Source organism: Cebidichthys violaceus, unplaced genomic scaffold, assembly GCF_023349555.1.
Source record: "Cebidichthys violaceus isolate CVI_PGR_0920_01 unplaced genomic scaffold, fCebVio1.0.p SCAF_13, whole genome shotgun sequence".
Lineage (NCBI taxonomy): Eukaryota > Metazoa > Chordata > Actinopteri > Perciformes > Stichaeidae > Cebidichthys > Cebidichthys violaceus.
In genome coordinates, this window is record NW_027176296.1 from 15,872,990 (window position 1) to 15,900,688 (window position 27,699).

The window sequence follows — 27,699 nt, forward strand, 5'->3', positions numbered from 1 at the left end:
GTTTTTGTAGTTTTTAACATCTTATTCATGTTTTTTTTTTTATTTTTCAAACCACAATTACATACTCTATTGTAAAATATGTTTCATGATAAGCTCAGATTCCAGTTCTTAACTCAATTTTGACCAAATACGTAGCCTACTGCACTTTGGCTTTTGTTGGGCAACAAGAACAGATGTGATTTAGATCCTGCTGCTGACATGCTAGTTTTATGACAAGGAGTGAATTGATATTCTAATTGCTTAATAGAGAAGAGGCGCAACTGTCACATGTGGCTGTGACAGCAGTGTCAGGGCAGTGATAGCGTAACATTAGCCCGCTGTATACGCGCCTCTCCGGGGAGTGCAATTTAAATCACTGCCTACATCTCTGTGCTCTTACAGCTCTGAAAGGATCACCAGAAAAAAAATCAATGTTTTTCTTTTTTGACATGTCATTCCTATTTATCATAAGACACGGAGAACATGTCCATCAAACCTTTTATACGTTTCACCTCCACTTCCTAATTCTCGATCATAAATTGTCGGGAAGATAGGAACTCCTTAGAAGCGTAAGATGACAACGTATCTCGACACTGATGGGCCAAATGTTCCACGGAAGACATTTTGACTTGTCGTAGCAGGAAAGGCACAGGTGTCACTAATAACATTAACGACGGCTCCGCTCCATTCCAGTGTCCCTGTATACCATGACAGTGTGACAGTGAGCCCGCATGCACAATACCGGGACCCCGGCACTGAGGCAGTTGAGTGTAATTCATCGGGGCATCAGTCATTTCATCATTTACACACACATAATCCTTTTTACCCAAAATGCATTTGGAAGGTTCACGCTTATATAAGCCACAATTCAGCTCTTTAAGCAAAACAAGGCATCAGGTTTTGAGAGGATACGTGCAAATTAAGCGTCAGAGGACAGAGGAGGTGCAATAAAAGTGTAATTCTTCCTGTATATTGATTTGGCCACTAGCTCTCATTCATTTTCATATGTTGTGATAATAATCTTGCAGAGACTTGAACCTTGGCTGGAAATGAGCACATGTGTTGTGCTTTGGTGCAAATGGTAAAAACGTGCAAAAGCTGCATAACTCCTTTAACTCCGGGTGAGAAGAAGTCTCTCTCTCTCTCTCTCTCTCACTCACACACACACACACACACACACACACACACACACACACACACACCCCTCCCTCTTGTTTTCCGGGCTTTGCATGATTGCTGCCCGTTAGGTCTTTGTTTATAATCTAGTCCTCATCCCGTGGACGCGACTCTGACCTTGTGCAGCTTTGAGCTGTCTCAGCAGAGCGTCCGAGCACGGCGGCTGACACAGCGAGACGTCTGCCTGTTTGGGGACAGAGGGTGTATGTAGGTCAGCGGTGGGCCCGCATGCTGTGACAGCAGCACGGCCGCTGCGCTGTGCAGCAGGACGGGGATCGGAGTGGACAGAGGGAGGGAGAGAGAGAGAGAGCCGGGCCCCCCTCACACGTCAGCACAGATACTTCCTCATTTGGCCTCTTAAACACTTTGACATTATCAGGCCACGCAGAGCAACGTCCGCCCTCATTATTCTCACCTTTGGTACCGCTGCGAAATGGGCAAAGAGGAGCAGGAGGAAGAGGACACCGGCAGAAATACGGGAAGGGACATCATGAGATCATGGGCGCATGTCTGAAATGTCTGGATGGTCATTTGACGGGCAGATGTTCCGTCCATGTCAAGACACGTTAACACTAGCGATGATCGAATACAGCAATGTTACAGTGTGGACAATGCGGAGCGGTGTAAACACCACTTGATTGTAACATTTAAATACAATAAAAGAGAAGCTACTGGCAAAGCACACTAGTTTAAGATTAAAAAAAATGCGAGAAATAATAGGAAAGTTGATTTATTACTTTTCTTAAGTACATAAATATAATAGATAGTGATTTAAATGTATTCGTGACGCAACAAAGTAGTTCTTTAAGCACATCTTTTATTGAAAAAAAAAAAAAAAAAAAAAAAAAGAGTCAATAGTACAGCACTAAATACAAGCCTTTCTAATCCCAAAACAATGATGCCATACTGCCATCTAGTGGCTGAAACACAGAGGTTCAGATGATTTATCAAAAATGAAAATAAAAACCCTGATGGTTGCAAATAATTAACATTTTATGTGTGAGATAATTTTACACTAAGTGTCAGTGAAACAGCTTTAGAGAGAACAGAGTAGCAATAACTTTGCAGATGGTCCATTCTATGAAAATAATGTTTCTATTAAAGTTACAAATGAGAGTATTACAAATTGTTGTCATTGCTGTAGGCGAGACTCTGAAATGTCACAAATGCTTATAAAACATAACCAAAAAAAAAAAAAAAAAAAAAGGAGCTCATCTGTTATAAGGATGCATTGAACCGGATGCAGATTTGATGTTTGTCTTGATGCTGCTTGGCATTTTTCCTGAGAAAGAAAACAAAAGAGGGAGAACATGAATACTTGTTTTTCCATCTGCGTCCTCGGAAATCTAAAGAGTTCAGCAAAGACAAATAAATAGTCCCCTTGATACATTAAGCCCATTCGACATGAATTTCTGTCTCGTCTGGAAGACGATGAGATTCACAAAGAAGTCATAAAGTTTCCAGCAGCATCATCTGACTGAATGAAATATTATTTGTTAGATCTATCTGTTCAGCTCTTACTATCCAATAATTGCTGTTTAGATGATCTTGTGTGTGGAAGGGTATGAAGATATGGTGTAATCATTAAAGAATATATCATTAAACACTGTATTTATTAAATTATAAAGACCCCTATCCACATCAATTAACAGTACAAATATTCTCACAATTAGACGCATGCAAAGGGGTGAGAAGAGCAGCAAGGGCTTAAAGGGATAGTTCGATGTTTTGAAGTGGGGTTGTACGAGGTCCTACTCCAGCCAGTGTTTCACGGACAGTTCATGGCGGCCGGCACGCCCCCAGTTTGGAGAAACAGACAGGAACACCGGCAACGGAAGCAAAGCAATATTACTGCTGTGGCTTCTCCAAACTGGGGGGCGTGCCGGCCGTCGTCTACTGTAGGGAACACACCGACTACGGATAAATACAAGCGAACTATCCCTTTAACATCAGTACGAATTCATTGTAAGAACACAAACGGCAAACAACCAAAAGTAGTGGTGGCGCAAATACTAACCCAGCTCTCCAGGTCTCCTACCTGGCTGCCCTTGCTGCTGTGGAGCCACAGGTCCTCCCATACCTGCTTGCTGGCTTGAACCACCGCCGATGGTGACCTGCTGTAAGGTTGGACCTCCGCCCATCATGGGCCCTTGTCCCGGATGTCCAGGGGCCACCGGACCAGGAGGCCTACATTTGGAAAGCCCCTTTCCAAAAGCAACTGCTCCCACCAACGCGTTAGTGTCAGCGGGGTTGAACGATGGTTTGTTCTGTCGTATCGCTGTGGGAAAAAAATTAAAATACGCACACGAGTCAACATATTTAAATGCATTAATACATTTTAGATGAGATTCCTGGACAGTGAAAGTGCAGCATACCTGCACTCTCTGCATCTCTGTCATCACGAGGATTGTTCAGCTTCTCCAGCAGATTGGAACAAAGTTTATTTAACGTCTGGATCTGTTTCTGTTGATGAAAAAACAACCAGGCGGCGTTTGAACCATGCAAAACACTCTACAGCTGTAAGCAATGCAAGGCCAATGACTGTTCTACATTTTAGCACGACTAAATTACATCGTATGCGTACGAGTAAGACAGCATCGATCCGCTCGTACGATAACCAACTGACCTGTGCCACCTCCGGGCCAATCCGCGCCGCCTCCACACTCAGCTGTTTCTCCTGCTCCTCCACCTCTGGATCAGGCTTGGTCCGCAAGTAGTCCGGTACGATCTCATGGCTGAACACTGGGACGCGCTGCTCTGTGAGTTTCTGTGGGGAAGGGGGACAAGCGAGGGGTGTGCCGTGAATGGAAAGGTCAGAGAGAGAGAGAGATTGTCAGAAACGTCCGTCCGTGGCTTTGGCACTCACTGCTAAGTCCTCGTCTCGGTCCGGGGACAGAAGCAGCGGTATTATAACCTGGTTGCGAAAGGACGGCGTCTTCTCGTTCTTCAGCAGTTTGTTGATGGTGTTCAGCTGACCGGATATCAGGGCGAAGTTGTCCAAAACAGACGGCCTGAATGACACAAACACAATAAAAAAAAATCACAGCATCTGAGAAGGGAAGAAGAAAACACTTCACAAAAGGACATATTTAAAATGTGTGCCTTTTGATGACAAAACAGAGCACCTTGTGTCAAACGTCACCTTTTTTAGCATTAACGTAGTAGAAAATCTCATCAACTGACAAGGTAACGTTAGAGCTAACATATTTATTCAAGGATGAAATTGGATAGTTTGTAAACCAGTTAAATGGTGTGGATCACTACCCTCCATCAAACAGATGAAACAATAGTTTAAAACCATTAAACACTTCAATATAATATGGACAATCCACCAAACAATCTAATATTGTTTCTTTAATACACACAATCAAGTCTTAACTTGAGAACTTGACTGCAGACACAGACTAAAGATTTGACATCCAGAGATGGATGTTGAAGCTAGAGTGACTGGAGTATGGCAGCCCTACATTAAAATGTAACTAATTTTATAAAGATTGTGTCCAATAAAAATGGCCAAAGCCTGAATACTCACCATGTTAATCGCTCGTATTCATTTTCCAACTTATAAATGAAACTGTGAAGAGCGTTCTTGACGTGCGCTACTCGAGAAACGAGCGACTCCACCGCCGCCTCCAACTGCTTCTCCTCTCGTTGCTGAGGGAAAGAAAAGAGAAATGGTCGACACATTCAGGTAGACTTCATTGAGACGTTAACCCATCTTAAACGAGAGTTAGCTTAACCTACGTTAGCTGTTAATTAACGTTACCTATTAGCAAGTTAGCTATTGCTAGCTCCAAAAATAAGTAAACTAGAAGCACCACATACAAACATATACAAGTTGAAATGCAATGGAAGGACCAGTGAATAGTATAACAAAGTACCATACTCTAAATGACAATATACGGGCATTAAAATAGCATTACCTGCATTGTTGAACTACAAAGCTAACAGTGAAACGCTCTAATTCAGTCAAGGCAGAAACACTTCCGGGTAACCGTGTCAAAATAAGAGCACGTGTTTTGAACACTGCATTTTCACTACACGGAAATACCCAAAACACAAAAACATATAGTGGTGGAATGTAACTCTCGGTAAAACTTTTGAATTATCTATTATCTCTTTGTGGCTACTTAAGCAGAGGATCTGAATACTTCTTCCACCACTGAGAAAATGCATTCCAAATGTGGATATGAAATGACTTTTTGCTGACAGCACAACGATATAAAGCTTGAACAAATATGACAATAATACTGCCCACTGCTTTTCAACTGCAACACACACACACACACACACACACACACACACACACACACACACACAGACATGTAGTGTATTTCGAGGGGGGAGCTCGCGGTGCTCTCGCGAACCTAGCAACCATTCTGTTGCAGTAACCATAGCAACCGGTGAAGTTTGGAGCCACACCGTTAATTCATCGTTGACGTGAACGCGACCAAAACAGAAGTACGATGGACGCAGAGCGAGACGACGGTGAGCAGAGTCTGCGGTCAGCGGCCTCGCTTAAGGCTTTCATGAAGACGAGCAGCACGCAGAGCAACATGAACCTGTGAGTGATGAACAGTTAGCTCACAGTTAGCTCACAGTTAGCTCATGGCTGCTGTGGTCAAGTGAGCTCCGTCGGTTGGTTACAATGCATTACGAGATGGAAACAAGAATGAAATACAACGACGGTTGATTGAGAGTCATTTTACTGTATAGATAAAAAAAAAAAAAAATACATAAAACTATACTTGGTTAGTTTAGTCTTTCGACTTCCAACAGTCAGACCTTAATTCACTGAGGTATGAAACCCTGCTCCTTGTCTGGCAGGTTGTTAACGGCATTGAGGACGCAGCACTCATAGGTGGGGTTGAGGGACCTTGATGAAAGGGGTCAGGAAAAATAATTAAAAAAAAAAAATACTTCTACTAGTATTACTATTAATAATCACAATCCCTTTATCTGACAGAAATAACATTTGAATCCTTACAATTCTTCACACTGACTTTAATCAGACATATGAGAGCCTCTACATCGCTATACTCCTCACAAGACTTATTCTGCCTGAAGTTGGTAAAGGTGTTGCTGTCCTCCATGTTTGGCTCCAGGTAGTTGAGGATGTTCTTCCACCTCCGACTGCCTCCTGCTGCACCTGAACCTGAACCTGAACCTGACCCTGAGCTCCTCCTCTCTTTCTCCTCATATCTTCTCTCTCTCCTGTAGGTGGCCCTTAGGTATTTCCACTTCGGAACAACCAAGCAAGCATTAGTGCACAGTGATACATTTGTAGTGTTTGTAGCGCAACTGTTGTCTCAGTGGTAGAGCGGGGTCGCCCTTCAATCAGAGGATCCTACGTCTCAGGAAGCCTTCACTGATGTCTTTCTTTTAACATTCCAGTTATGACCACCTCACCCAGCTGCTGCTGAAGGTGATGGATGAGCAGCCGCGGGACGCGGTGGATGTGATTGAGGATATGAGCCACGATGTGAAGCGGACTTTTTTGGAAGACGAGCAAAGCACCCTGCGAGACCTTCCGCAGGCTACGGCCGCCGAGCTGCTGGCTGAGGAGCAGCGCCTGCTGTTTGCTCAGCCAGAAGAGGATGACCGGGAGGAGAAACGGGTATCGGCAACATACACCCTAAACTGTGAATTTGTCTTGTTGATTTGAAGGGGAAATGACATACAGGCAATAGGGCAGAAGAGCCCACACATACAAGGACCCCCTCATATGGAGCAACGGACCCCAAATTGTGATTGTTTTGTTTCTTTTTGAGCAATATTTTAGTATTTTAGTATTTAAGTACTGCCTTTGGATGACAAATGCACCTAATGAAACTACGTATTTAGTTGTCACTAATGATTTAAAGAGGATATCCACCTGCCACAGCAAACTCTGACACCCATCCATCTCTGCAATATAACACAAATGTAAATGGATGAGTCACCATTCTATCGTCGCCTGCCAGGCTTACCTGAAAATATATGTTGTGGGTATCACTCATGTAGTAAACGGAGCTGAATTTGCACGATTTAACACGTTCATTGGTCTTCATCAGATGGAGGCGGCTCTCCCCAATGTGAGTGAGATCTGCTTCTACATGGAGCAGGCTGGAGTAGGTCTGGGCAGAGAGGAGATGCAGAGGGTTTTCCTCGCACTGAAGCAGCTCGCCGAGTCGCACAATCTGCTGCGCTGCCGACTGTGGGGCAAAGTCCTGGGAACGGAGAGCGGCTATATCGTCGCTGAAGCCGAATACAGAGAGGGGGAGGTAGAGAGGAGCTTTGAAGAATCAGCCGAGGAAGAGGAGAGAGAAGCGGAGACTCAAGAGGACGAGGTGAGGAAGAGAAAAGTACTCAATCTGTGTACCGGATACTCTTTATGTACTCTCAAACGGTGGCAGGGGTCTTTATTTACCTCAGCTTCAGAACCAGGCCTTTATTTCAATCCCTTTTTCTTATGTTCAAAGTATATTTGATCATATTTTAGTAGGACCTCCATGTTTGCGGGTTTACCTCTTGAAAAACACAAATCCTTAACTTGTCTGATTTACTGATTATTTCCAATCACATGTACTTTTTGTATCACTGTTGGCTACTGTCAGCTATAGCAGGGCTATTGACAGCCTACCATAGGCTAGAAGGAAATAATGCCTGACTCCTGATTGGCTGTCTACAGGGCTTGACATTTAAGCTTTTTTAGCCACTTGTCCTCAGGGAAAGGAGCTGAGATGTTTTACATATCTATTAATAAATAAATCCAATCAATAAAGATTTGGAAAATTTTACAAAAATAATGTCTAAATGTTATCCTTTTACTTTGTTAATAGTCATCTCTAGTGGTTATTTGATTAAAAACACACAATTCAAATGAGGAAACATTTTTTTGGGGGGCATTCTCAGTATTAATAATTATAAGCAGCTGAATGCTAGTGTGAGGAAATGAAACCGGTTATAACTCCTAATATTTATTTTATGTTGCTGCGAAAACTCCTTCAACAAGTTTCTTGCCAAAACCAAAATTTTCCCTGATTACACTTTTGAACACACTATGAAAACGTTGTAATTTACCTTCGCCCAATACAAACTATTAATGTTCGGAGCTTGAACGCACCATAATGTAACCGAAAGGAGCCTTTATCAGCAGGACTGCGCCAGGGAGAGACGGGTCACTGCGACTAGCCTGAGCAGCATGCATGCTCCTTCCAGAGTGTCCTTTACTCTTTTCAAGGGGAAGAATAGAAATGAATTGTTTGAGTAATTCTTCTGGTCCTGTGGTGGCTTTGCTTTCAGAAGGATCCACTTCCTCAGTCCACCTATGAACCCCTTCCAGCGCTGGCGGAGGAGACCCTAGGAACCGGCGCTAACAAGTGTGTTTATTATGTGTGCAAAGAGCCGGGTCTTCCTTGGGTCAAGCTCCCTTCAGTCAGTCCGGCGCAGATCACTGTTGCTCGTCAGATCCGTAAGTTCTTCACCGGGAGGCTGGACAGCCCAGTTGTCAGCTACCCGCCTTTCCCCGGGAATGAAGCCAACTACCTGAGAGCGCAGATCGCTCGGATCTCTGCCGGCACACAGGTCAGCCCCGAAGGCTTCTTCAGGCCGGCGGAGGATGAAGGCGACGAGGAAGACGAGGAAGCCCTGAACAGCGTTGAAGTGAATCCTGACTTTGAGGGCGTCTCTGCTGCTGACATGGAGCCTTTGTCCAGCTGGGTGCATCACGTTCAGCACATTCTGCAGCAGGTACACGTCTGAACCCAGCAGGTGCACGGAGCATTTCCTCAAGCGCTGCGCTTGTTTAATGTGTGAACGTGGACTAATTTAGGGCCGCTGCAACCTGGCTAAGAAAACGGGAGATGACTTCAATGAGGAAGGAGAGGCTGAAGAGAAGGAAGACGATGATGAACCTGAGCAAGACGTTGGACCCCCTTTGCTTACCCGCCTCTCCCAAGACGCAGGTCAGTCTTTGACTTTGGACATTTTCATGCCAAACCAGTTATGTGTTCGAAAGGTTACTTATGATTTAGTTTCCACATGGGAGCGGGTGACTTGCTGCCTTCACTTTTTAAAAATGCCTTTTTACATCTCCCCAAATGAATCCCACATCTTTACAGTTTCTTCAATACCGGAAGAAGCTAAGAGCCGAGTACACTGGTAGAAAAGCTGAAAGCTAAACTGTGATACTGTCAAAAGGTGGACATTTAAATGAATTCACTGATAAAGGCTGAAAGAAGAAATGCATTGGACTTTAAAAGGCATAAAAGTTCTTTAAACGAGCATAAATGTCCTGGTTTCTTTAGCTGAAAGAATGAAGAAGTAGTAGTGAATCGGACAAAACAACAGAAGAAGTATAAATACTTTGTGACCTGTTTAAAGCTTACATGAAGTCTGTACATTAAAAGTCTGCAGATATTGCTACTATCATATCATTTAGCCTTTATTTTCAATACGTAATTCAATTACAATCCACCCTTGTAGAGGGTCCCTGCAGAAAAAGGGAAAAGGCTTTTAGTTTGAAAAACCCCCAAACAGGCCACTCAAAGGCCCCTTGTTAAACTCCTGTTACCAACTAAGGGCTTTTTGTTTTTTAAACTCAGCTATATCTTTTATTTTGGAAATCCAGCCGCCTATGTGAGCTCCTGTTACCGGCTAAATCTTTTTAATATTTGTGTCTCTCAGAAAAGTTCAACATTCCTCCCTGGACCGTCAGGATGTCCTCCACTCTCACCTTACAGCATGCAGTGGCTGTGATACGTTCCAACCTTTGGCCAGGGGCGTATGCATACAGCTGTGGAAAGTACGTGAAAAGATCGGGATACTCTCACTTCCTGTGTTTGATTTCTCACAGTATCCTAAAGACAACCAACCATGTGGCGTCTCTTGATTTAGGACGTTTGAGAACATATACGTCGGATGGGGTCTGAAGGATGCAGGTGAAGGCTACAGCCCGGCCGTACCCCCGCAGCCACAGAACGAATATCCAAGCGGACCAGAAATCACAGAGGCCCTGGACCCATCGCTGGAGGACGAGCTGGCGCTGCAAGAAACTCTGGAGGAGGAGCGAGCTGCCGAGGAAGCGCTGGAGTACATGGACGACGAGGACGACGAGGAAGACGACGATTGAGAAAACGGTTCCACATTTAACATTTTTCAGGTATTTATTTGTAAGTCGATGGCCAAATAAATCAGTTTATTATAAATCAGTTTATTCAGCACTGACCAAGTTCAGGTCAATAAGTTCAACATCTGAACAGGTCACTTGTGTGTACCAAAAGTTTGTTGAAGGTATGCTGTGGACGATGTTTTACAGATGTTGGTTGTTTCCCTCTGACTTTACCGCCGTGGTGTTAGAGAGGGAGGGGACACTTCTGAGTTCAGCCAACCGGTTCTGCCTTAGCTGCAGTGCTCCCCAATAACCAGCAGGCAGCACACGTGAGCAAAGTAGTAAACCCAAACATGTAGTCTAAATTATGTTACGGTCATAATATACCCTGCAAAAGAATAAAAAAAACCTTCACCAAATAATTCAGTTTCTTCTGTTACAAACACACGATTAATAATGAAGCAGAGAGTTTCTAACGGGTGCAATATAAAAGCACCGTTAGTCAGGAAGATGTTCCAGAGGTGCAGCACAGGTCTCATAGCTAAGATCAAGGTTTTGTACCGAGACATTGAGAGTGTCCTCAAAATGAATGAAGGCCATAGGGCTCCCTTCAGAGTCCATAGAGAGGTGGGACAGGGCTGCTCTCTCTCTCTCATGGATGCCGTTTGTGTTGTTTATTGAACCCATGTCGAACAACATAAGAGCAAAGGTCTGGTTTTAAAGGTCACTTTCAGGTTCCAGTTTGTCCAAAGATTTCTCACAGGTCCAACAGATGTGGTTTAGAGAGATGCCAAAGAAGCAGACACCGCCAGGTTATTTGAAACACACACACACACACACACACACACACCTACACACAATCCAGAGATAGATGTGTATTATTAGACCCAACTGTGTGCTGGGAGACTTACTGAATGTCTCTCTCCTGGGTCAGCTCATCTTGCCACTCTGCCCTCAGCTTACACACCTCCAACTCATGGGATTTCTATTTGGCTTCCAGCTGTGCAGCAAGGAGCTATGGACACATCTAATAGAAAGTTTCATTGTTTATTATTTAATACATCTAGAACATTCTATTACCCGTATGTGTGTCTTGGGCATGCTATAAGCTTAACAGCTCTTAATCACTCCAATCTTATGAACAGAACAGTCACTGTCGGGTACATCCCAAGTCTCTTAATTGCATCCCTGTTTTCCCTCACTTGTGTCTTTTCCTTGCATCTTAGGAGATACACAAGAACCTCTTTACTTCAAGACGAGGGAACCGGAAGTGCCACAATGCTAACTCGTCCCCGGGTTTTAAGACTCATAACTGCAGCGCTCTATTGTACTGAAATGTCTAGATCAGCAGTTTGTAAAAATGTGAATGATGATATACATGGTCAGTACTGTTGTGTTACTCAGTTGTCACTGAAGAAGTGATCGTAATTCATCTTTTATTCTGAAGGAACCAGGCACAGTCTTTGAATCTCAAACATTTTATTTTGATAGAAAGGCGTTAGTTGTCCAATAGTGTGTTAGATAAGCATGGAGTATAAAAAAAAAAAAGCAGACGGACTGATTAGCCTTGTTTCACAGTTCATTACACACAGGACTTCTGATTAAGGCTCACTCTTTAGGCAAACACACTAGCGTTTGTTCTTTGCTTGAAGGTTTGTGTTCATTTACTTGGTTAATATTTAAGTAGGTAGAAAAGCAGCAATTTGTTCACAGCTGTGTTAACTTGGGCAGAGGAGTTTAGAAGAGGCTGTCGACGTCGCCCATCTCCACAACCACCGTCTTCAGCTGGGAGTAGTACTCGATGGTCACCTGGCCGTTCTCTCTGCCGAAACCTGGTGCGGCACAGTACAGATCGTGTTTAACGCACAGTGACATGTTATACCATGAACGCATTTCCTTTGCGGTTACGATGACAAACGGAATCATTCCGACCATTTTAACCTTTCAAAAAAAAAACCAAACACCCCTACCTGACATCTTGTATCCTCCAAACGGCACTTCCACGGGGCTGATGTTGTAGTTGTTGATGAAGCAGGTCCCTGCCTCCAGGTTCGCGGCGACGCGGTGGGCTCGGGAAATGTCCCTGCAGGCAGAGGAAAGGAACACGTTTCAGATTTTTTGAACATTAAAATGTACTGTTGCGCAACCAATTCCACTTGGTAATTGCAACACTCTTATTGACTGCTCTGTTGAAACCCTGGGCGGCAGCCAATGGAATGTGCAGCGGCCTCATTATCTTTGAGAGCAAACTGTCAGCGTTGTGAGTCAGCGGGTCTTCCGATGCTATGCTCTATGCGTGTGATCTGCTGACCTGGTGAAGACCCCGGAGGCCAGACCAAACGTGGTGTCGTTGGCTCTTCCGATCACCTCCTCCTCTGTGTCGAAAGGCAGCACTGACATGACCGGGCCAAAGATCTCCTCCTTCACACAGGTCATGTCATCCCTGCAGTTATCTGTGCCGGGGGGGGAAGACAGACTGGGTGTAACACACCCGGGACACCAAAAAAAAACTGACTGATGATGTGATGTGGTGTAGCGTCACTTACCAAGCACACAAGGTGCCATGAAGTAGCCCCCTTTCAATTTGGGGTCACTGGGGACAATAGGCTCTCCTCCGCAAAGCACTTTGGCTCCCTGGAAAGACATACATTTGTCAAAAATAATAATACATAATTAAACTGTAATTAATCTGTATGAAAGCAGTGGCGGTGATATCACGGCGGATTCGCTCTCAGGTAAAACGCCTCTCCACGTTTGCTCAATTCTTCCACGGGGGGGGGTTATTAAACGCTTAGATTAGAAGCACTACCTCTTTCTGGGCCTGGGTGACAAATCCCAGCACTTTCTGCAGCTGCGGCTTGCTGATCAGCGCGCCCATCCGGGTGCCGTCCAGCAGTGGGTCGCCCACGGGGATGGCCTTGGTCCTCTTCACGACTTCTTCAAGGAACCGGGGCACGATCTCTCTTTGCACATACACTCTGGTGCCATTGCAGCAAACCTAATGCGTAGAAATAAAAGAATGCATTTTGATCGGGTCGAGCCTTGACGCCGTTAAAAAACCAACAACAACAACAACACGTGCGTGATACGACTGGCTCACCTGCCCCTGCGTCAGGAAGTTGGCCATGAGTGCTCCCTTCACCGCGTTTTCCAGCTCACAGTCCTTGAAGATCAGGAGGGGAGATTTCCCTCCGAGCTCCAGAGTCACCTGCTTCACCCCCTTTGCAGACATTTCCATGACCTGAGGGCAAGAAGAACAAAACCGAGCTAAACTCACATCCGCTCCGTCTGGCGATAATAAATGCGGTCATGACGTGTACGTCAGGTGTACGTCACGCAACGTTCAAGTCGGGTTTAATCGCTCAAACACGCTGCCACGGCCTCTGCACCTTTTTGCCGGTTGGCACACTGCCGGTGAAAGACACTTTGGCGACCTTCGGGTGATGGCAGAGCAAGGTGCCGGTGTCTGCCCCGCCTTGCACCACGCAGAAGAGCCCATCGGGCACCCCGGCCTCTTTGTAGATCTCAGCCAGAATGACGGCGGTCACGGGAGTCATCGGCGAGGGCTTGAACACCATGGCGTTACCTGAACGCAACCGCATTTTAAAAAAACGCCGCACGTCGCCAGTATTCTTGAGTAATCTTGTGCGGTAATACACACTGTTTAGACACTCACCACATGCCAGAGCAGGAGCGGACTTCCACGATGCGATCTGGAAGGGGTAATTCCATGCACCGATTCCCGCGCACACGCCAAGGGGCTCCCTCCTGGTGTAAGCGAACGACCCGCCGGGAAGCTGGATGTGCTGGCCTTCGATTGGAACGAAAAACACAATACGGTTTTACGGTTCCTTCAGAAAAGCTGAAGGAATTCAGCAGTCCAGCAAACTATGCTTTCCTTCCCACGATTCATGTCCAATAAAGAATTCTGCAAAAATTGATCTTCGACTCCAACCTCATCTGTGACCAGTCTTGTCAAAGAAAATCAACCACCACAGCACTCACCTGCGAGTGTCCCAGCCAGGCCGGCGTAGTATTCGATGCACTGCCAGGCAACATCAATATCCACCAGCGCCTCAGTGATGGACTTGCCATTGTTGATCACTTCCAGCTTTGCGATTTTCTCCCTTCTTTCCTATTTGTATTAGAATAACAGGGGGGGGGGGAGGGTTACATGGTAATCTGGTGTCATTTCATGCATATAGCTTTAAGATTATACAATGACTCGGACAAATTGAGGTTAAACTCCCAAAACTGCGTGACATCAATGAGGCAGCACAGACGCACAACAGGTTTGTACTGTGCAAATGTAGGCCAGCAGTAGAGGGAGGGGGGCATAATTGTGCTTTTAATGAATAACTGCCAACATCTGCTCCAATTTATGTTGCGCAACTCTGAAATCAGACCGCCTGGTTTCGACACACCTTGATCGGCTCACCCTGATAATGCGGGCGGCCTCTAACATCACCCGAGCCCTCTCCATGCCGGCCAGCTTGCTCCATTGGAGGTAGGCGGCGTGGGCGCTCTTTATGGCCTCGTCCACCTCCTCAGCCACACAGGGAACCATCTGACACAAGACGCGGCCTGCACAAAACAACAACAGCAGGGTTACGGACTGGCTGAGCTCCAAGACGAGATAGAAGGGGAAAGAACTAAGAAGACGTCTCATTTAGTCCGATTGGCGCAACAGATCGTGCAGCTTTAATGACGCTTTCTGGGGCGACCGTGGAAACACTGAGGCTAAGAGGGTCGTCTGGTAACCGCAAGGTCGATCCTTGACTGGGACGTGTCCCGTGTCGAAGTGTCCCCGAGTAAGACACTGAACACATAATTGCTCCCCGGGCGCTTCTCAGCAGTCCACCGCCCTCAATAAGTTCGTGATTTTTTTTTGGTTTCTGACCACTTTTGAATGATTAAATATGCATTTAAAACCACCGAACATAACAGGAGGGTTAAACCGGGCTTCAACATATTTCACTAATTATTAAGAGTCAACATGCAAAGCGTTACATAACGGTGAGCAGACTTCAGTAAGTTTACCAGTCGCAGGCTCGAACACGGGCTCTGCGTTCGTGTCCTGTCTGGGCTTCACTCGCTTCCCGCCCCAGAAATTCAGCGGTTCGGAGATGAGCACGGTGCCCGTGGCGGCTCCGGGCATAGTGTCGAGGATTGACTGGGCCATAGTCGGAGGGAGAGGACCTGCGAAGACACGGGGGAAATACAGCAGAGAGCCGCTTTGGGGCCGCTTCTTCTTTTTTTTTTTTTTTTTTTCTCTCTCTCTCTCTCTCTCTCTCTCTCTCTCTCTCTCTCTCTCTCTCTCTCTCTCTCTCTCTCTCTCTCTCTCTCTCTCTCTCTCTCTCTCTCTCTCTCTCTCTCTCTCTCTCTCTCTCTCTCTCTCTCTCTCTCTCTCTCTCTCTCTCTCTCTCTCTCTCTCTTTCTCTCTCTTTCTCTCTCTCTCTCCTCTCTCAAGCCGCATTTGATTGGTCAATATGTGTGGCGTCGTCTCTGCGCCTGCGCTGAGCAGAGGGGGGAGGGGCGGGAGTTACACACACAGCACACAGCACACAGCAAGCACACGAACAGGAGGAAGGGAGACGAGTCACGAGAGAGAAAGAGAGCAACGGACTGGAAAGGTAAAAAAAACAAAGTTGAGAAAATGAGTGTCAACAGGAAACGCAGCAAAATCTGGACACATTTCAATTACATTGACCAAACTAAGGCAGAATGTAGAGTCTGCAAGACTAAAATCTCATATCGAGCTGGCTCCACAAACAACCTGCACAGGCACATGACAACTGTTCATCCATCAGTGCAATTGGAAGAAAAAAGACAAGCAAGTGAACCTGATATTAATGAAGGTGCCAGTATGTCTACTGCAACTGTTGCCGCAACTGCAGTGTCTACACAGCATCGTCCAGTACACCACCACAACCACCTGAAAGTACAACCCAGAGCTCTACGAGACAATTTTTTTTGCAAAAGTCTATGACCGCAGCAAGACAGAAGACGACTGATGAAGAACTGGCCAAACTGATTGCGTGTGATTTCCAACCATTTTCAGTTGTGGATGACAAAGATATTCAGAAGGTTTATTCATGCACTCAATCCAATGTGTGCAATTCCAAGTAGGAAAACACTCTCCCTAGGAATCATCCCAGGCCTGTATGACAGAGAACGTGCTTCAAAATGGTGTCCTGTCTTCTGGATTGTTTTGAGTTCGGTGACAGACACACTTCTGACAACTTAGCAGAGGAGCTGCTCAAAGTGGCAAAAGAGTGGGGCGTGGACAACAAAGTGGTTTGCTGTGTCAGTGACAATGCAGCTAACATGACCAAAGCAATTCAAACCCTGAAATGGACCCACCACCCATGTCGTGCACACACACAATCAACCTGTTTGTAAGAGATGCTCTGAAGGCGACGAAGCCCACTGTGAACAAAGTGAAGGCGACAGTGGAGCTTTTCCACAGGAGCACAACAGCCACACACGAGCTCAAATCCACCCAACTACAGATGGGCACGCCTGAGCTGAAGCTCAAACGAGACTGTGTCACGAGGTGGAGCTCCACCTTTCATATGCTAAAACGGATTCTGGAGTCCAAGGATGCAGTCATCTCTACCCTGGCTGTTATGAATGCACCAGTTGGTCCTCTGAGCCAAGAGGAATGGGGAGGGAAGCTTCTGTATGTTGTTTCACTTTAAATGTGTTAAGTATTAAAAAGCTAAAAGTTTAAAATAGTTAAAAGTTAGTTAAGTTAATTTGTAAATAGTTAAACGTTTGTTTTTGCACTTTCTAATTATTTTTTTTTAGCACTCTGTAGAGTGTATAAATAAAAGTGTATTTATATAATAAACATTTGATATAGTGCATGTTTTTTTTTACATTAGTAATTCATAATGCGCATAATTTTACATTATTGTTGGTAATAAATTAATTTAAGCACCAAAAAAATCTGAAGAGCCATTTGGGAGCCGAAAGATCCGGCTCTTTTTAGTGAACCGAGCCAAAAGAGCCGGTTCTCTAAAAAGAGCCGCAATTTCCATCACTAGTTCAAAACATTACAGCACATTGTCACGTCCCGATTTACAGACAGGACACGCCCCCTTTGTGATACCAGCCAAATTAAAACCATGGGCGTATAAATATCAAAATGGGGCGACATGTTTTTGTTTTTTTTTACTGTATGCCAAGTAAACTGTTTATGTACAAATGTCCACTCATCTATTCATTATTGTATATATCATATGCAGGGCTAGCGGCAGCAGGAAGGCTACCTCATCAGCTTTATGATGACATGTTAATCGTTTCAAGTCAAGGTGCTGAGCTCAGCAACGGGTCAGCTGAGGACAGTGAGCTGGTCCTGGAATAGAGTCCTACAGCGCCTCACAGTGTGCAGAGAGGGTAGTGCAGAAGGAATGTGGCTTTCCAAACAGGGAGAAAATAAAACAATCTGGAATCAATATATAGATTATAATAAAAACAAGAAAAAACACTAATAAAGAGTTATCATAAAACTTTATTAATAAGTAAGAAATAAGGATACAGACAATGACATACAATAATACTGACAAACGGATCAGATGTTTCTGTGTCAATTAATCATTGAAATCTCAAAACAATGTGGGGCCTGTGTGAACACAAGGTATCATCTGCATCCTTTGGGAATCACCGTAATCAACGGCCTAATTTTCTTCTTTTCATTTCTAAGCGAGACGATCTTAAAGTTAAATAAACAAAACACGAATGACAAATCCGACAGAAGTTAGTGACGCTTCCGGAACGCCGCGGCAGACGACGCGCTCCAGCTCCGTCTCCAGCGCCGCAGAATCCGTTCCGTCCGTGCTCCGCGGACGGAGCCGCGGCCGCACACACAGTCGCAGTGCGGGGAACGGAGGCCGGTGAACCCGCCTGGCGATCAGGAAAACTTGGCTGCTTGGGGAGGAGGTCCCAGGAAGCCTCCAGCCTGTTTGGTTGCAGCTCTGGAGGGCGCGAGGCCGAGCATCTTCTGAATGTTCTGGAGAGAAGATGCAAAAAAAAAAAAAATATGAAAAATATAGAATTGTATCCGCACTAGTGCTCTGTGAATTAACAGGCTGTGAGAGAACTGAAAAAGATGGCAAAACATATAGAGTGAAATTGATCTTAAAATGTTCAGTCGCGTATTGCATGATGTAAAATTGAAAAATAAGATTTGTGAAACGGTTCTACAATGAACACAGCCTGAATAAACGTTATCCGGCCATGGTTTTGGTGAATACTCAATTCTGATTGGCTGCCCACTAATTCCTGATAATGGAACTAAGTAGTTCCGGTTCGTAACTGTATGTTCATAAGTACATATAATGATACAATAACTTTTCTGGGACATCGTAAAAAACACTTATTAATAAATTAATACATTTACCTTACATCAGTACATCTCATCTTACATTTGTAAAATCATGTAATACACATTTGTGACCACGTTCAGATCACTTTCAGGCTGTAATAACATGCTTGGCCAGAGGGTGGCGCCAGAGGACACAACACGTTGCTATTTAAGTCCAATCAGCTGCACTTTTGCTTCCCCCCCGGAAAACTAGACGATCGATCTCTCATCCGGAGACAATACATTTGAATGACCCCCACCCCCCCACCCCCCCACTTTAACGTCTGTGACCGTCAGGCCAGCGCCGCCTCTCCCTGGGTCTAGTGCAGAAGTTACCTGTCTGATGGACATGGTGCACAGGATGTAGAGGAAGATGAAGGAGCAGTCCGTGTAATCCTCGCCCAGCAGGTTGCGATGCGACAGTCCCTGGATGTAGGAGAGCGGCACGAACGGCAACCTGGCCACTACTCTACCGTCGAAGCTGAGCGATACAAAAGAAGTGGGATGAAGAAGTGGGATGAAGAAGTGGGATGAAGAAGTTTGCCACTTTTGTCAAACGCAAAATGCATAATTCCTCATCGACACACAGACCGAAGGGCCATCGCCATTTGAACTTCTCTCTTATTTCGGTCGATCGTTTCTATAAAGCAAAAGATGAAGGCGTGAAATAAACTCGCTTTAACGTCGTGCATCACTTACATGGAGTTGAACATGCCCATCAAAGCTGTGAAGCAGAAGCCGATGGCGAACATGGACTTCATGCGCACCTGCAAAACAAACACAAGATTGAAAATGGAAATCTGAAGTTAGATCACATCTCACTACAGTTTGGCAATACTGACACACTAGTGTAGGTCAGCCTGTTAACGATGTCATATAATATTCTTATTCTTAACTACATCCAAAACAACCAGAATCACAGACATGATCTCATTTCATGACAATCTAACGATAGATTTATCGCCAAGTCTGAGCATTGCATATGAATTGGAAACAAACTGTCTCTCACCATAGACAAGTCTCTGTTGTTGTTCTTCAGTTTCTCTTCTTGTCTTTCTGTAATACATTCAGACGCATAGATCACTTATCGAGGAACACTTGTCAGAGTGAGGGGAGGGGCAGAGATGTGGAGGATTTGGCTTTCTCGTTGGCATAAAAGCAACTTATTTCTCAGCCGACTTACCAATTTTCTTCTTCTGTTGACGTCCTGCGGATTCTGTGATGGTTTCCTTTTTCTTCTCAACTAATATCAAACAATAACAGAGAATGCATCAAACGGTCTGCGGAAAGACAATCGACGCAGAACTGACAGTACGAGGTTCAGGTATGAGTCACTTACGTTTTTTGCTCTGTTTTTCCACTTCAGCCTTTAGCCTCTTGTACTTTTCAGTGCGATACACTAAAACCCAGGTAATCCCTGAGAAAAATCAGAAGGTTGAGACAATATAATTTTGTCAGATTTCTGCACAATCCGATTTTATATTTATTGAATCAGACAACAGTCAGATATTTCTGTCTGACTTTTTTTAATTTATTAATAAGCATTTTTTTTCGGATTTCCCAGGAAAGTTATGGTATAAACGCGCATGCTGATATCACAACATACAGTTACATACACTGTAACTGAGACTTGTTTACATTTTGCACACTCCTAGCATTAAAATAAAACTTCAATGATTTTCCAACAAAAAGTATATTTAAATTTCTCCTCTCCTTAATTAGGATGGGTCAAATGCAGTTTTCAGAGGGAATGAATAAAACAAAATGTATACCTAAGCTACAAAGAGCGTAAACGCTAGTCTTTTATTATGAAAATTTAACCGGAAGTATTATTTGAGTCTGACATGCTAACGTCAGGCATTAGCTTAGTTAGCTAAATGCGCTGTGTAGCTAGCACACTGCTGGTCCTCACAAGCACCAAAAGTAGCCATTAATCAATATTAATAACGTAAACACCATTGCCCTGCTATTAAATGGCGACGGGTGTAAAACAATGGCGTATCAATGTGTTTCTTGGACGATAGTAAAATTCCTTCATACTCGAGCTGTCTGCCGGACTGTCAGGAGGATTTTACTCACCTTCGGCCAACAGCGCTGTGCAAACGGAGATAAACACGATGAGTATAGTATCCGCAAACATGGTGCTCATGGTGCTCTGGTCCCGTCTACTGTCCCGTTTATCCGACCGCAGATGGGTCAATTTGTCATTAGAAGCTCCTCCACGGGCAGCGAGCACATTACACTGGATTCACTGAGCTGATGTCAGCAGTACGGAGGAGGTCATGCATGTGAAAAGTACTTCCGGTTCAATGGCCTCAAACAGTTTTACTGTTCTATGCTTTATGTCGTCGCTTTTCTGTTTTATTTTTATTTGTTGATTTTACTAAATTATTTTAAAAATATATTTTTTTATTTATTTTATTTATTTATTAGTTTATTTTTATTGTATCGACTGTCTCGATGAGCTTTCTGGTATTGTTATTATTGCCTTGCTTTTGTGTGCTTTGTCTGTCAAAGCACTATGCACTATTTAAAGGTGCTGTATAAATAAAGTTATTATTATTATTATTATTATTATTATTATTATACTACATGCATACTTTATACTATATGTACTACATGACCGCAATATACATTTTATATATTCATAATATACATACACATACATATATATACATATATATATATGTAAAAAAAATATATACATATATATATGTGTGTGTGAGTATTACCGTATATTGCATGGGCAGATGGGCAGGTGCACCCAAAAAAAAAATGCACTGAAATAAATGCTTTTCTCTCAAATGTATAATATTTTTTTTTTAATGTAATCAACCCAATTCTGATTTCAACATCTCGTCAATAAGCATCACCACAATATGATCACCGTCATCTCGTGTCCTTGCATGCCCATTAACGTCAGCCTCACCGTCGTCATAAACCATCATCAAATGGGAGGAGCGCGCGAGGAGCTCAGGCACCCCCCCGTATGTGTGTGTGTGTTTTTCGAGGGCCGCATCGTGCTGCAGATGAAGCATGGCAGGAGACAGCGAGACAAAGCAAGGTGACCAAGCCGAAAATGAGAGCATTAATCCGCAGCCTTTCCTCATCGGTGTGGCTGGAGGGACAGCCAGCGGCAAGGTGGGTAACCTATAATACACGCGCTGTAATGCTGTTCCTTGGTATTTATTTGGTGTTTGGTGTATTAATCTGTATCTGTGTCAACCGGCATAAATGGATTCGTTTAAAAAAATGAAAAAATTGAAGATGACACGCTTTTTAATCGAAGCTTATTTCTAATGTTTTTGTTGGAATTAGACGGATTGTATTCCCTGATCAGTAATGAGTGTATATAGGCCAGCCGACAGCATATATTCTGTCAAAGTAGGATACATTGTCAAAATAGGCCTTTTCTTAGATGGTTAATAAAGAAGCATAGTGTGATATGTGGAAATCAGACTTAAGAACTCCCAGATATAGATAATATGTTTCTCTAAGGGGATGTAAAGGGTTGCAAGGATCAGAGTAAATGGATTTCAATTAATTAGCATTACCTGTGAAGGGTCTGACTATCTGCACCTGGAAAAAAACAATAAAACTCATTTACAGACAAAGTAAGAGAAAGTAGAAGTTGAAAATAACCATGCAGTTATTATGTTAACATGTGATGCTGCCTGTTCATATTTATGAATCATATACCCAGAGTAAGGTTTTTCTTTTCATGATCTGTATTGTTGTTTCTGGTGGGTCTGCTGAAACCTGATGCAACCTCTGACTCACTGGCATAACAGTTGTGTCTTCAATGTCATGAGACTAAATATCTGCGTTATCATTCTCGATGCAATATTGTGAAGCTTTCAAAGGTTGCCAATAAGTATTCTCTCTTTTTGAAGATCCAAAATGGACGCGTTAGTTTTTATATTTGTTTGCACCGTTCCTTTGCAGAGTCTGTCATCGGGACGTCGTATGCCGAAGGCAGAATCCGAGTCTTTATTTCTTCTTCTCAATGTGCGCATCAAATGTGGTTCTCCAAATGTCAGAGAGGTAGTCAAGCGAATCAAGTAGTCCTGTGTGTGGGACGTTTTGGACAAGGCTGCTAAATGCATTTATTATTTATTATAAGCAGCCTGTTCCTCGACGGTAGTCAGGTAGGTTGATTTTACAGGTGATTTAAATCAACCGAACTTGGTTCAGCAGTTGTTTGTGGGTGTGACTTCCTGGTACTAAGCCCCGTTTTTTCCCCCCACAAGAGTAACTGCTCACAGAGCCACCTGCTCTCCCACGCACGTTATCCGAGTGTGGCGTAAACTGCAGTCTTTTGTTTTTGGAGCCATCTGTGACTGTATCTGTCTGCCAATCCAAGTTTGCGGCCAGTGTTTTTCCACGCCACCCATTTTTGTTCCCCTCGTGTGACTAGTCGTCGGTGTGCAGCAAGATCATGGAGCTGCTGGGCCAGAACGAGATCGACCACCACCAGCGGCAGGTGGCCATCCTCAGCCAAGACAGCTTCTACAGGGTCCTCACCCCAGAGCAGAAGGCCAAGGCACTCAAGGGCCAGTTCAACTTCGACCACCCAGGTGCGTGTCTGTGTTAATCACCTCATCACGTGCCTCGGTTGTGTTCATGTATCATCTGGCAGCAGGGTAATCAATGATAGACGCCTGCTGGGGAAACGTCTGCCTTGTTCATTCAGAGGCGATTCCAGCTGGTAATTCAGGACATTAAATCAGGACGTTTGAACTGCTTTGTTCTCTTTCCCTCTGTGTAGATGCCTTTGACAACGACCTCATAATCGCAACTTTGTGGGACATCAAGGAGGGAAAAACCGTACACATCCCCGTTTATGACTTTGTTTCCCATTCCAGGTAAACGAGACACAAATACAGACACAACATACTTTTGTATCATTTGTTTGTTTCAGCCCAGGCACTGTTAAAGAGGACTCCAATGCACCAGAATGTGGCAGTAGCATCAACTTAAAAAGTGCTAAATGCGAAATTCAGAGCCTATCTATGGCCTCTATGCGGCTCTCAACATGGCGACGGCTAAGTCGGCAGCTCGCAGCTAACAGAGCCAACAGTGCTGCCAGAGCTAACAGTGCTGACAGCGCTAACAGCGCTAACAGAGCTAACAGTGCTGACAGCGCTAACAGTGCTAACAGAGCTAACAGTGCTAACAGAGCTAACAGTGCTGCCAGAGCTGCCAGAGCTAACAGTGCTAACAGAGCTAACAGTGTTCACATGAGGGGGAACTTATCTTCATTGCATAGTGAACTGAATGGAAACCAATAGCTGCCTGGAAGGAAGGAAAACATTAGAAAATCTGAAACACCACAGTATGATCTCATCATTACTTATATTTAAATTGCATACAGCACTGGAACACTGAATAATTAAACGCTGGAAGATTGTTAATGTAGCTTTGAAGCGAGACTGTGTAGCTTCAAAAGAAGAAAAAAATTACACATTTTGTTTTCAATACAACAAACCATAGCTCGGTTCAATGCACTCTTGGTTTGAGCAAATGTTCCACGGCGACACTTGTATTTTTATGTTATGTCGTTTGTATGGCAGGAAGGAAGAGACGGTGACGGTGTACCCTGCTGATGTGGTGCTGTTTGAGGGCATCCTGATGTTCTATTCTCAGGAGATCCGAGACCTTTTCCAAATGAAGCTGTTCGTAGACACCGACGCAGATACGCGTCTATCTCGAAGAGGTGAGACATCCGAGCACGGCGGTTCCCTCCGGTTTGTAAACGCTAGAGGCAAGACGCTACGTTAAAGATGATTGGTCGTTTTGGGACCAATCATAGCTTAGCTTGGCCCAAAGATCGGAGGCAAGGGGAAACGGCTAGACTGGCTCTATAGAAAGGCAATAAAATGCAAAGATGTCAAACTAACTCTTCCCTGGTCTCGTCTACCCCCAGTGCTGCGTGATATAAATGAACGTGGACGGGACTTGGAAAGCGTTCTAGCACAGTACATCACTTTTGTAAAGCCTGCGTTTGAGGAGTTCTGTCTGCCAGTAAGTGCTATTCTACATGTACTGTAACACTACTCGACTCATTTGCATGACCGCGCCCCTGAGCCTTGACTCACGGTGGAACCTTCTGTCCTTTTTTTAATTTTTTTTTTTATTATTCAGACAAAGAAATATGCCGATGTGATCATACCGAGAGGAGTTGACAATCTCGGTGAGTATTTGTGCTTTTGGAGCTCACAGACCATCGTGTAAAAGTGCCATTTTATAGCTACATGCAGTACTAGAATAGTTGCATAAAATAATAGACGCAAAATAGTTCTATTCAATTTATTTTTTTTCCATCACCATAGCCACATTTTGTCATGCATGCTTTGTTTTTCCCATGCTGTCCAGAAGGTGTTGTCCATCTAAGGTCTACACGGGCAGCAAGCTCCGAGTCTGGAAAGTGAAGTCAAAGTAGTGCCTTAAACCGGCATTCTCTCTAATGGCCACCAGGGGGCGACTCCTCTGGTGGCAAAAAGAAGTCTTGATTGTGTAGAAGTCTATGAGAAAATGACTCTACTTCTCACTTGATTTATTACCTCAGTAAACATGAGTTTATGGTTTCAATCGCTAGTTTCAAATCTTCTCCAATACAGCATGATGTTCATTAAGTAAATAATGTTCCCACTGCGAGTACAACAGATGATAAAGCAGGGTATGTTTGAGGGCGGGGGCTACCTTGTGATTGACAGGTTGCTACCACGGCATCAGCTGAGGCTGATAGGGATGTCATCAGTTTTCCTGGTATTTTGTCATAAAACTAAAATTCCTGATGGTGGCAGTAGAGGAAAAGTCAGAGGATATTTCAAGGCAATCCATCCAGCAGTTGTTGACATCCAGTATTTTAGTCTGGACCAAAGCGGTGGACCAACAGACAGGAACTGCTTTGTTTCTTTACCTGCAGTGGATGAAACGGTAGTTTTTATTAAATAACCTTCTGGGTTTTCCAAAGATCGATGTGTAGCTTTGCGACTCATATGTAACGGTCATACACGAGAAACACAAACTGGCCTAACTAACCGTGACCACGCGATCGCTTTGTCTCTTGATACAGTTGCCATAAATCTCATCGTTCAGCACATCCAGGATATTCTAAACGGCGGTTTGACCAAACGGCTGAACGGGTGGCTAAATGTTTATGGAACGACGAAGAAGCAGCCGAACATGGAGTCCAGCAGTCGGCCCCACTGAGTGCAGCGCTCTCCCGGAGAGAGAGAGAGAGAGAGAGAGAGAGGACGGAGGGCTCAACGCGCTACAGTGTGGCCAACAAGGCAGCACTAATTTCCAGGGACACAAAAGGCCTCTTTTTTTTTTGATATGATTCTGTTTGGACTGACGAAACGAATCGAAGGGAAAATATCCCTTTTGTGGAGATTTAAAGCTGTATTCAGTTATAGATCTCTCTTCAGTTTGTGTACTGTATGATTTAAAAGGGACGGGGGGGGGGGATACAAAGGGGCTACCTTGCAATTTAATTTAATGTCGCTGCTTGCCTTTACCGCGGCACTGACGAAGCAGAAGCCGTCACGGTGTCTAAATAAGATTTGGGAACACTTGGCAGCCTTTAACCATGCGATGAATGCAGTCGAGCGACAATGCTGCTCAAAGGCAAGGCCTTACCCTGTCTCACTACCGTTACAAGGTGCACCGTGTGACCTGACTACTTCCCTTTATCAATGCAACTCGTCATCTGGTTTTTCTTTTCGAGCTCCGTATGAATCCTAATTTGACTTGTACAAATAGATTTTGAAAAAAAAAAAGATGTACTTAATGGTTTGAGATTTTCGGATGTTTGTCTTGTCGCTTTGTCTCGTCTGACGCACTGAATTAGTTATTAGTCAATTTAAACAACCGATTCCCACCTCAAACCATCTGATGTATGAAATCACCAAAGATCAATTTCTGTACTGTCTATGTGGACGAATTGATTTTTATTTCAATGTGATACTGACGTTACCGTAACTCATTTAATAAGATGACGTTATGAAATTACCACGGGGTGTTTTTCTTTTTTTCTTTCGAGTCCCATCAACTTGAATACTCGGATGCGTTCGTGTGCGAGTTTAATTTTGAAAGACGCACTGAAAATGGTGTTTCTTAATGCACTGAGTTGTTTAAATGTCAATATGTACAAGATGCCCAATGTAAATGTGCACTGTAAGTGTTTAATGGGATTTTTTTGTCCTGTGTACATTTTCTCATGATAAAGTTCTCAGGTACTCCTTGTTTGCTTGAGTTGACACGTGTCATTTGCATCTGATTTAAAAGAAAAATATATACATTTCTTTTCACACAATGGTCTGTTTTCCTCTTACCTACATATTAAAACGTAAATACCACATGCTTGGTGCCGTATTGTAGATGCCAAGAAAAGGTTTGACAATTAAAATACTTTTGTTACTAATAAGAGTGAGGTGGTAATTCCCAGCATCTCTGACTCCCAATTACCAGTCGGAGGCTGACTTTGACATTTCAGTGAAGTGATGTGAGCGTGGCAAATGACAAATCAAAACGTCTACTGTGAAAAAGGCCTATGCAGCATTTTTATTCTAATATATTTAAATTGGACTTGTTGGCCAACAATGCACAAGAATGTGTAATTGTTTCTCCACCAGTTTTATTCCTGACAGTGAAACAATATTTCGACCTTCATGTTGAGAAATAAAAAACAATTGCAGGAAATGCAACTGAACTTTTGATTAAATAATAAAATCCAAATATTGAGGAAAGTTTTGAAGCCTCCTTTTTGGTCAACAAAGACCGATGAAGGCCTGATGATAGCTTATTGAAATTTAACGCTACAGACCGCAAGGCATATGTGAGCAAGAGGGTCAAAGTTCAAGGTGCAATGTTCTGATGAAGTAGTGTGTCCCCAATGTGTGTGTGTGTGTGTACTGCATGCATGCCACAGTACACACTTTGTAAGGGCAGCTGCAGTACGTACCAAAAGAAAAACATTGGGACGCATCCTTGATTCTTTTTTTTTTTTTTTGAGTGTGCCGTTGATGGACATTATTCTCCCACAATGCAATGCAGATATGAAAAAAGGAGCTGCCGACAA

General features: G+C 43.9%; 5 protein-coding genes across 11 annotated transcripts; 2 read left to right on the top strand and 3 right to left on the bottom strand.

The window, feature by feature from the left end:
- Positions 1–1,696: 1,696 nt before the first annotated feature.
- Positions 1,697–5,145, bottom strand: med8 (mediator complex subunit 8). 2 transcript variants are annotated; one of them, XM_068707939.1, is made up of 7 exons: positions 5,079–5,145; positions 4,688–4,809; positions 4,022–4,166; positions 3,782–3,922; positions 3,531–3,618; positions 3,194–3,433; positions 1,697–2,437 (listed from the first exon to the last, which is right to left on the bottom strand). In XM_068707939.1, the coding sequence occupies exons 1-7, from the start codon at positions 5,082–5,084 to the stop codon at positions 2,367–2,369; spliced, it is 813 nt and encodes a 270-aa protein (XP_068564040.1). In that variant the 5' UTR covers positions 5,085–5,145; the 3' UTR covers positions 1,697–2,366. The 2 variants fall into 2 exon arrangements, with proteins under 2 accessions (XP_068564040.1, XP_068564039.1); XM_068707938.1 differs by having other exon boundaries at positions 1,698–2,437; positions 3,173–3,433.
- On the top strand, positions 4,758–10,706 carry rsph4a (radial spoke head component 4A). Of its 5 annotated transcripts, XM_068707934.1 has the most exons (8): positions 6,259–6,371; positions 6,550–6,772; positions 7,209–7,484; positions 8,440–8,886; positions 8,969–9,101; positions 9,823–9,940; positions 10,033–10,297; positions 10,454–10,706. In XM_068707934.1, exons 1-7 carry the CDS (start codon positions 6,271–6,273, stop codon positions 10,265–10,267), a joined length of 1,533 nt encoding a protein of 510 aa, XP_068564035.1. In that variant the 5' UTR covers positions 6,259–6,270; the 3' UTR covers positions 10,268–10,297; positions 10,454–10,706. The 5 variants fall into 5 exon arrangements, with proteins under 5 accessions (XP_068564038.1, XP_068564036.1, XP_068564035.1 ...); XM_068707937.1 differs by lacking the exon at positions 6,259–6,371 and adding an exon at positions 4,758–4,846 and having other exon boundaries at positions 10,033–10,706; XM_068707935.1 differs by lacking the exon at positions 6,259–6,371 and adding an exon at positions 5,482–5,719 and having other exon boundaries at positions 10,033–10,706.
- A 1,002-nt stretch (positions 10,707–11,708) lies between these two features.
- Positions 11,709–15,510, bottom strand: aldh9a1a.1 (aldehyde dehydrogenase 9 family, member A1a, tandem duplicate 1). Of its 2 annotated transcripts, XM_068707940.1 has the most exons (11): positions 15,287–15,510; positions 14,685–14,830; positions 14,252–14,381; positions 13,923–14,057; positions 13,636–13,832; positions 13,347–13,487; positions 13,056–13,244; positions 12,793–12,880; positions 12,558–12,699; positions 12,217–12,329; positions 11,709–12,078 (listed from the first exon to the last, which is right to left on the bottom strand). In XM_068707940.1, the coding sequence occupies exons 1-11, from the start codon at positions 15,426–15,428 to the stop codon at positions 11,984–11,986; spliced, it is 1,518 nt and encodes a 505-aa protein (XP_068564041.1). In that variant the 5' UTR covers positions 15,429–15,510; the 3' UTR covers positions 11,709–11,983. The 2 variants fall into 2 exon arrangements, with proteins under 2 accessions (XP_068564041.1, XP_068564043.1); XM_068707942.1 differs by lacking the exon at positions 15,287–15,510 and having other exon boundaries at positions 14,671–14,830.
- Positions 15,511–17,744: 2,234 nt separating this feature from the next.
- Positions 17,745–20,893, bottom strand: tmco1 (transmembrane and coiled-coil domains 1). The gene is made up of 7 exons (XM_068707944.1): positions 20,694–20,893; positions 19,954–20,031; positions 19,798–19,857; positions 19,624–19,670; positions 19,314–19,381; positions 18,951–19,095; positions 17,745–18,260 (listed from the first exon to the last, which is right to left on the bottom strand). Exons 1-7 carry the CDS (start codon positions 20,761–20,763, stop codon positions 18,162–18,164), a joined length of 567 nt encoding a protein of 188 aa, XP_068564045.1. The 5' UTR covers positions 20,764–20,893; the 3' UTR covers positions 17,745–18,161.
- Positions 20,894–21,541: 648 nt separating this feature from the next.
- uck2a (uridine-cytidine kinase 2a) lies at positions 21,542–26,863 on the top strand. Its single transcript, XM_068707943.1, has 7 exons — positions 21,542–21,755; positions 23,032–23,191; positions 23,383–23,479; positions 24,188–24,330; positions 24,541–24,638; positions 24,759–24,807; positions 25,693–26,863. Exons 1-7 carry the CDS (start codon positions 21,651–21,653, stop codon positions 25,827–25,829), a joined length of 789 nt encoding a protein of 262 aa, XP_068564044.1. The 5' UTR covers positions 21,542–21,650; the 3' UTR covers positions 25,830–26,863.
- The last annotated feature ends 836 nt before the right edge of the window (positions 26,864–27,699 follow it).

What these genes read in the sequence shown, in the direction of transcription:
- med8 (XM_068707938.1), bottom strand. An exon ending in ACCGAGACGAGGACTTAGCA is followed by an intron (nt 3,923 to 4,021) that starts GTGAGTGCCAAA and finishes CCTTCCCCACAG; the next exon opens with AAACTCACAGAGCAGCGCGT. An exon ending in TTGGCCCGGAGGTGGCACAG is followed by an intron (nt 3,619 to 3,781) that starts GTCAGTTGGTTA and finishes TTTCATCAACAG; the next exon opens with AAACAGATCCAGACGTTAAA.
- uck2a (XM_068707943.1), top strand. Translation starts at nt 21,651, where the DNA reads ATGGCAGGAGACAGCGAGACAAAGCAAGGTGACCAAGCCGAAAATGAG. An exon ending in GACTTTGTTTCCCATTCCAG is followed by an intron (nt 23,480 to 24,187) that starts GTAAACGAGACA and finishes TTTGTATGGCAG; the next exon opens with GAAGGAAGAGACGGTGACGG. An exon ending in TACGCGTCTATCTCGAAGAG is followed by an intron (nt 24,331 to 24,540) that starts GTGAGACATCCG and finishes GTCTACCCCCAG; the next exon opens with TGCTGCGTGATATAAATGAA.
- rsph4a (XM_068707933.1), top strand. Translation starts at nt 6,271, where the DNA reads ATGTTCTTCCACCTCCGACTGCCTCCTGCTGCACCTGAACCTGAACCT. An exon ending in CCGCCTCTCCCAAGACGCAG is followed by an intron (nt 9,102 to 9,822) that starts GTCAGTCTTTGA and finishes TGTGTCTCTCAG; the next exon opens with AAAAGTTCAACATTCCTCCC. An exon ending in TATGCATACAGCTGTGGAAA is followed by an intron (nt 9,941 to 10,032) that starts GTACGTGAAAAG and finishes CTCTTGATTTAG; the next exon opens with GACGTTTGAGAACATATACG.
- tmco1 (XM_068707944.1), bottom strand. Translation starts at nt 20,763, where the DNA reads ATGAGCACCATGTTTGCGGATACTATACTCATCGTGTTTATCTCCGTT. An exon ending in CACAGCGCTGTTGGCCGAAG is followed by an intron (nt 20,032 to 20,693) that starts GTGAGTAAAATC and finishes GATTTTTCTCAG; the next exon opens with GGATTACCTGGGTTTTAGTG. An exon ending in ACAACAGAGACTTGTCTATG is followed by an intron (nt 19,382 to 19,623) that starts GTGAGAGACAGT and finishes TTTGTTTTGCAG; the next exon opens with GTGCGCATGAAGTCCATGTT.
- aldh9a1a.1 (XM_068707940.1), bottom strand. Translation starts at nt 15,428, where the DNA reads ATGGCCCAGTCAATCCTCGACACTATGCCCGGAGCCGCCACGGGCACC. An exon ending in CCTGGCTGGGACACTCGCAG is followed by an intron (nt 14,058 to 14,251) that starts GTGAGTGCTGTG and finishes TTCCAATCGAAG; the next exon opens with GCCAGCACATCCAGCTTCCC. An exon ending in TCACCCAGGCCCAGAAAGAG is followed by an intron (nt 12,881 to 13,055) that starts GTAGTGCTTCTA and finishes ATGTCTTTCCAG; the next exon opens with GGAGCCAAAGTGCTTTGCGG.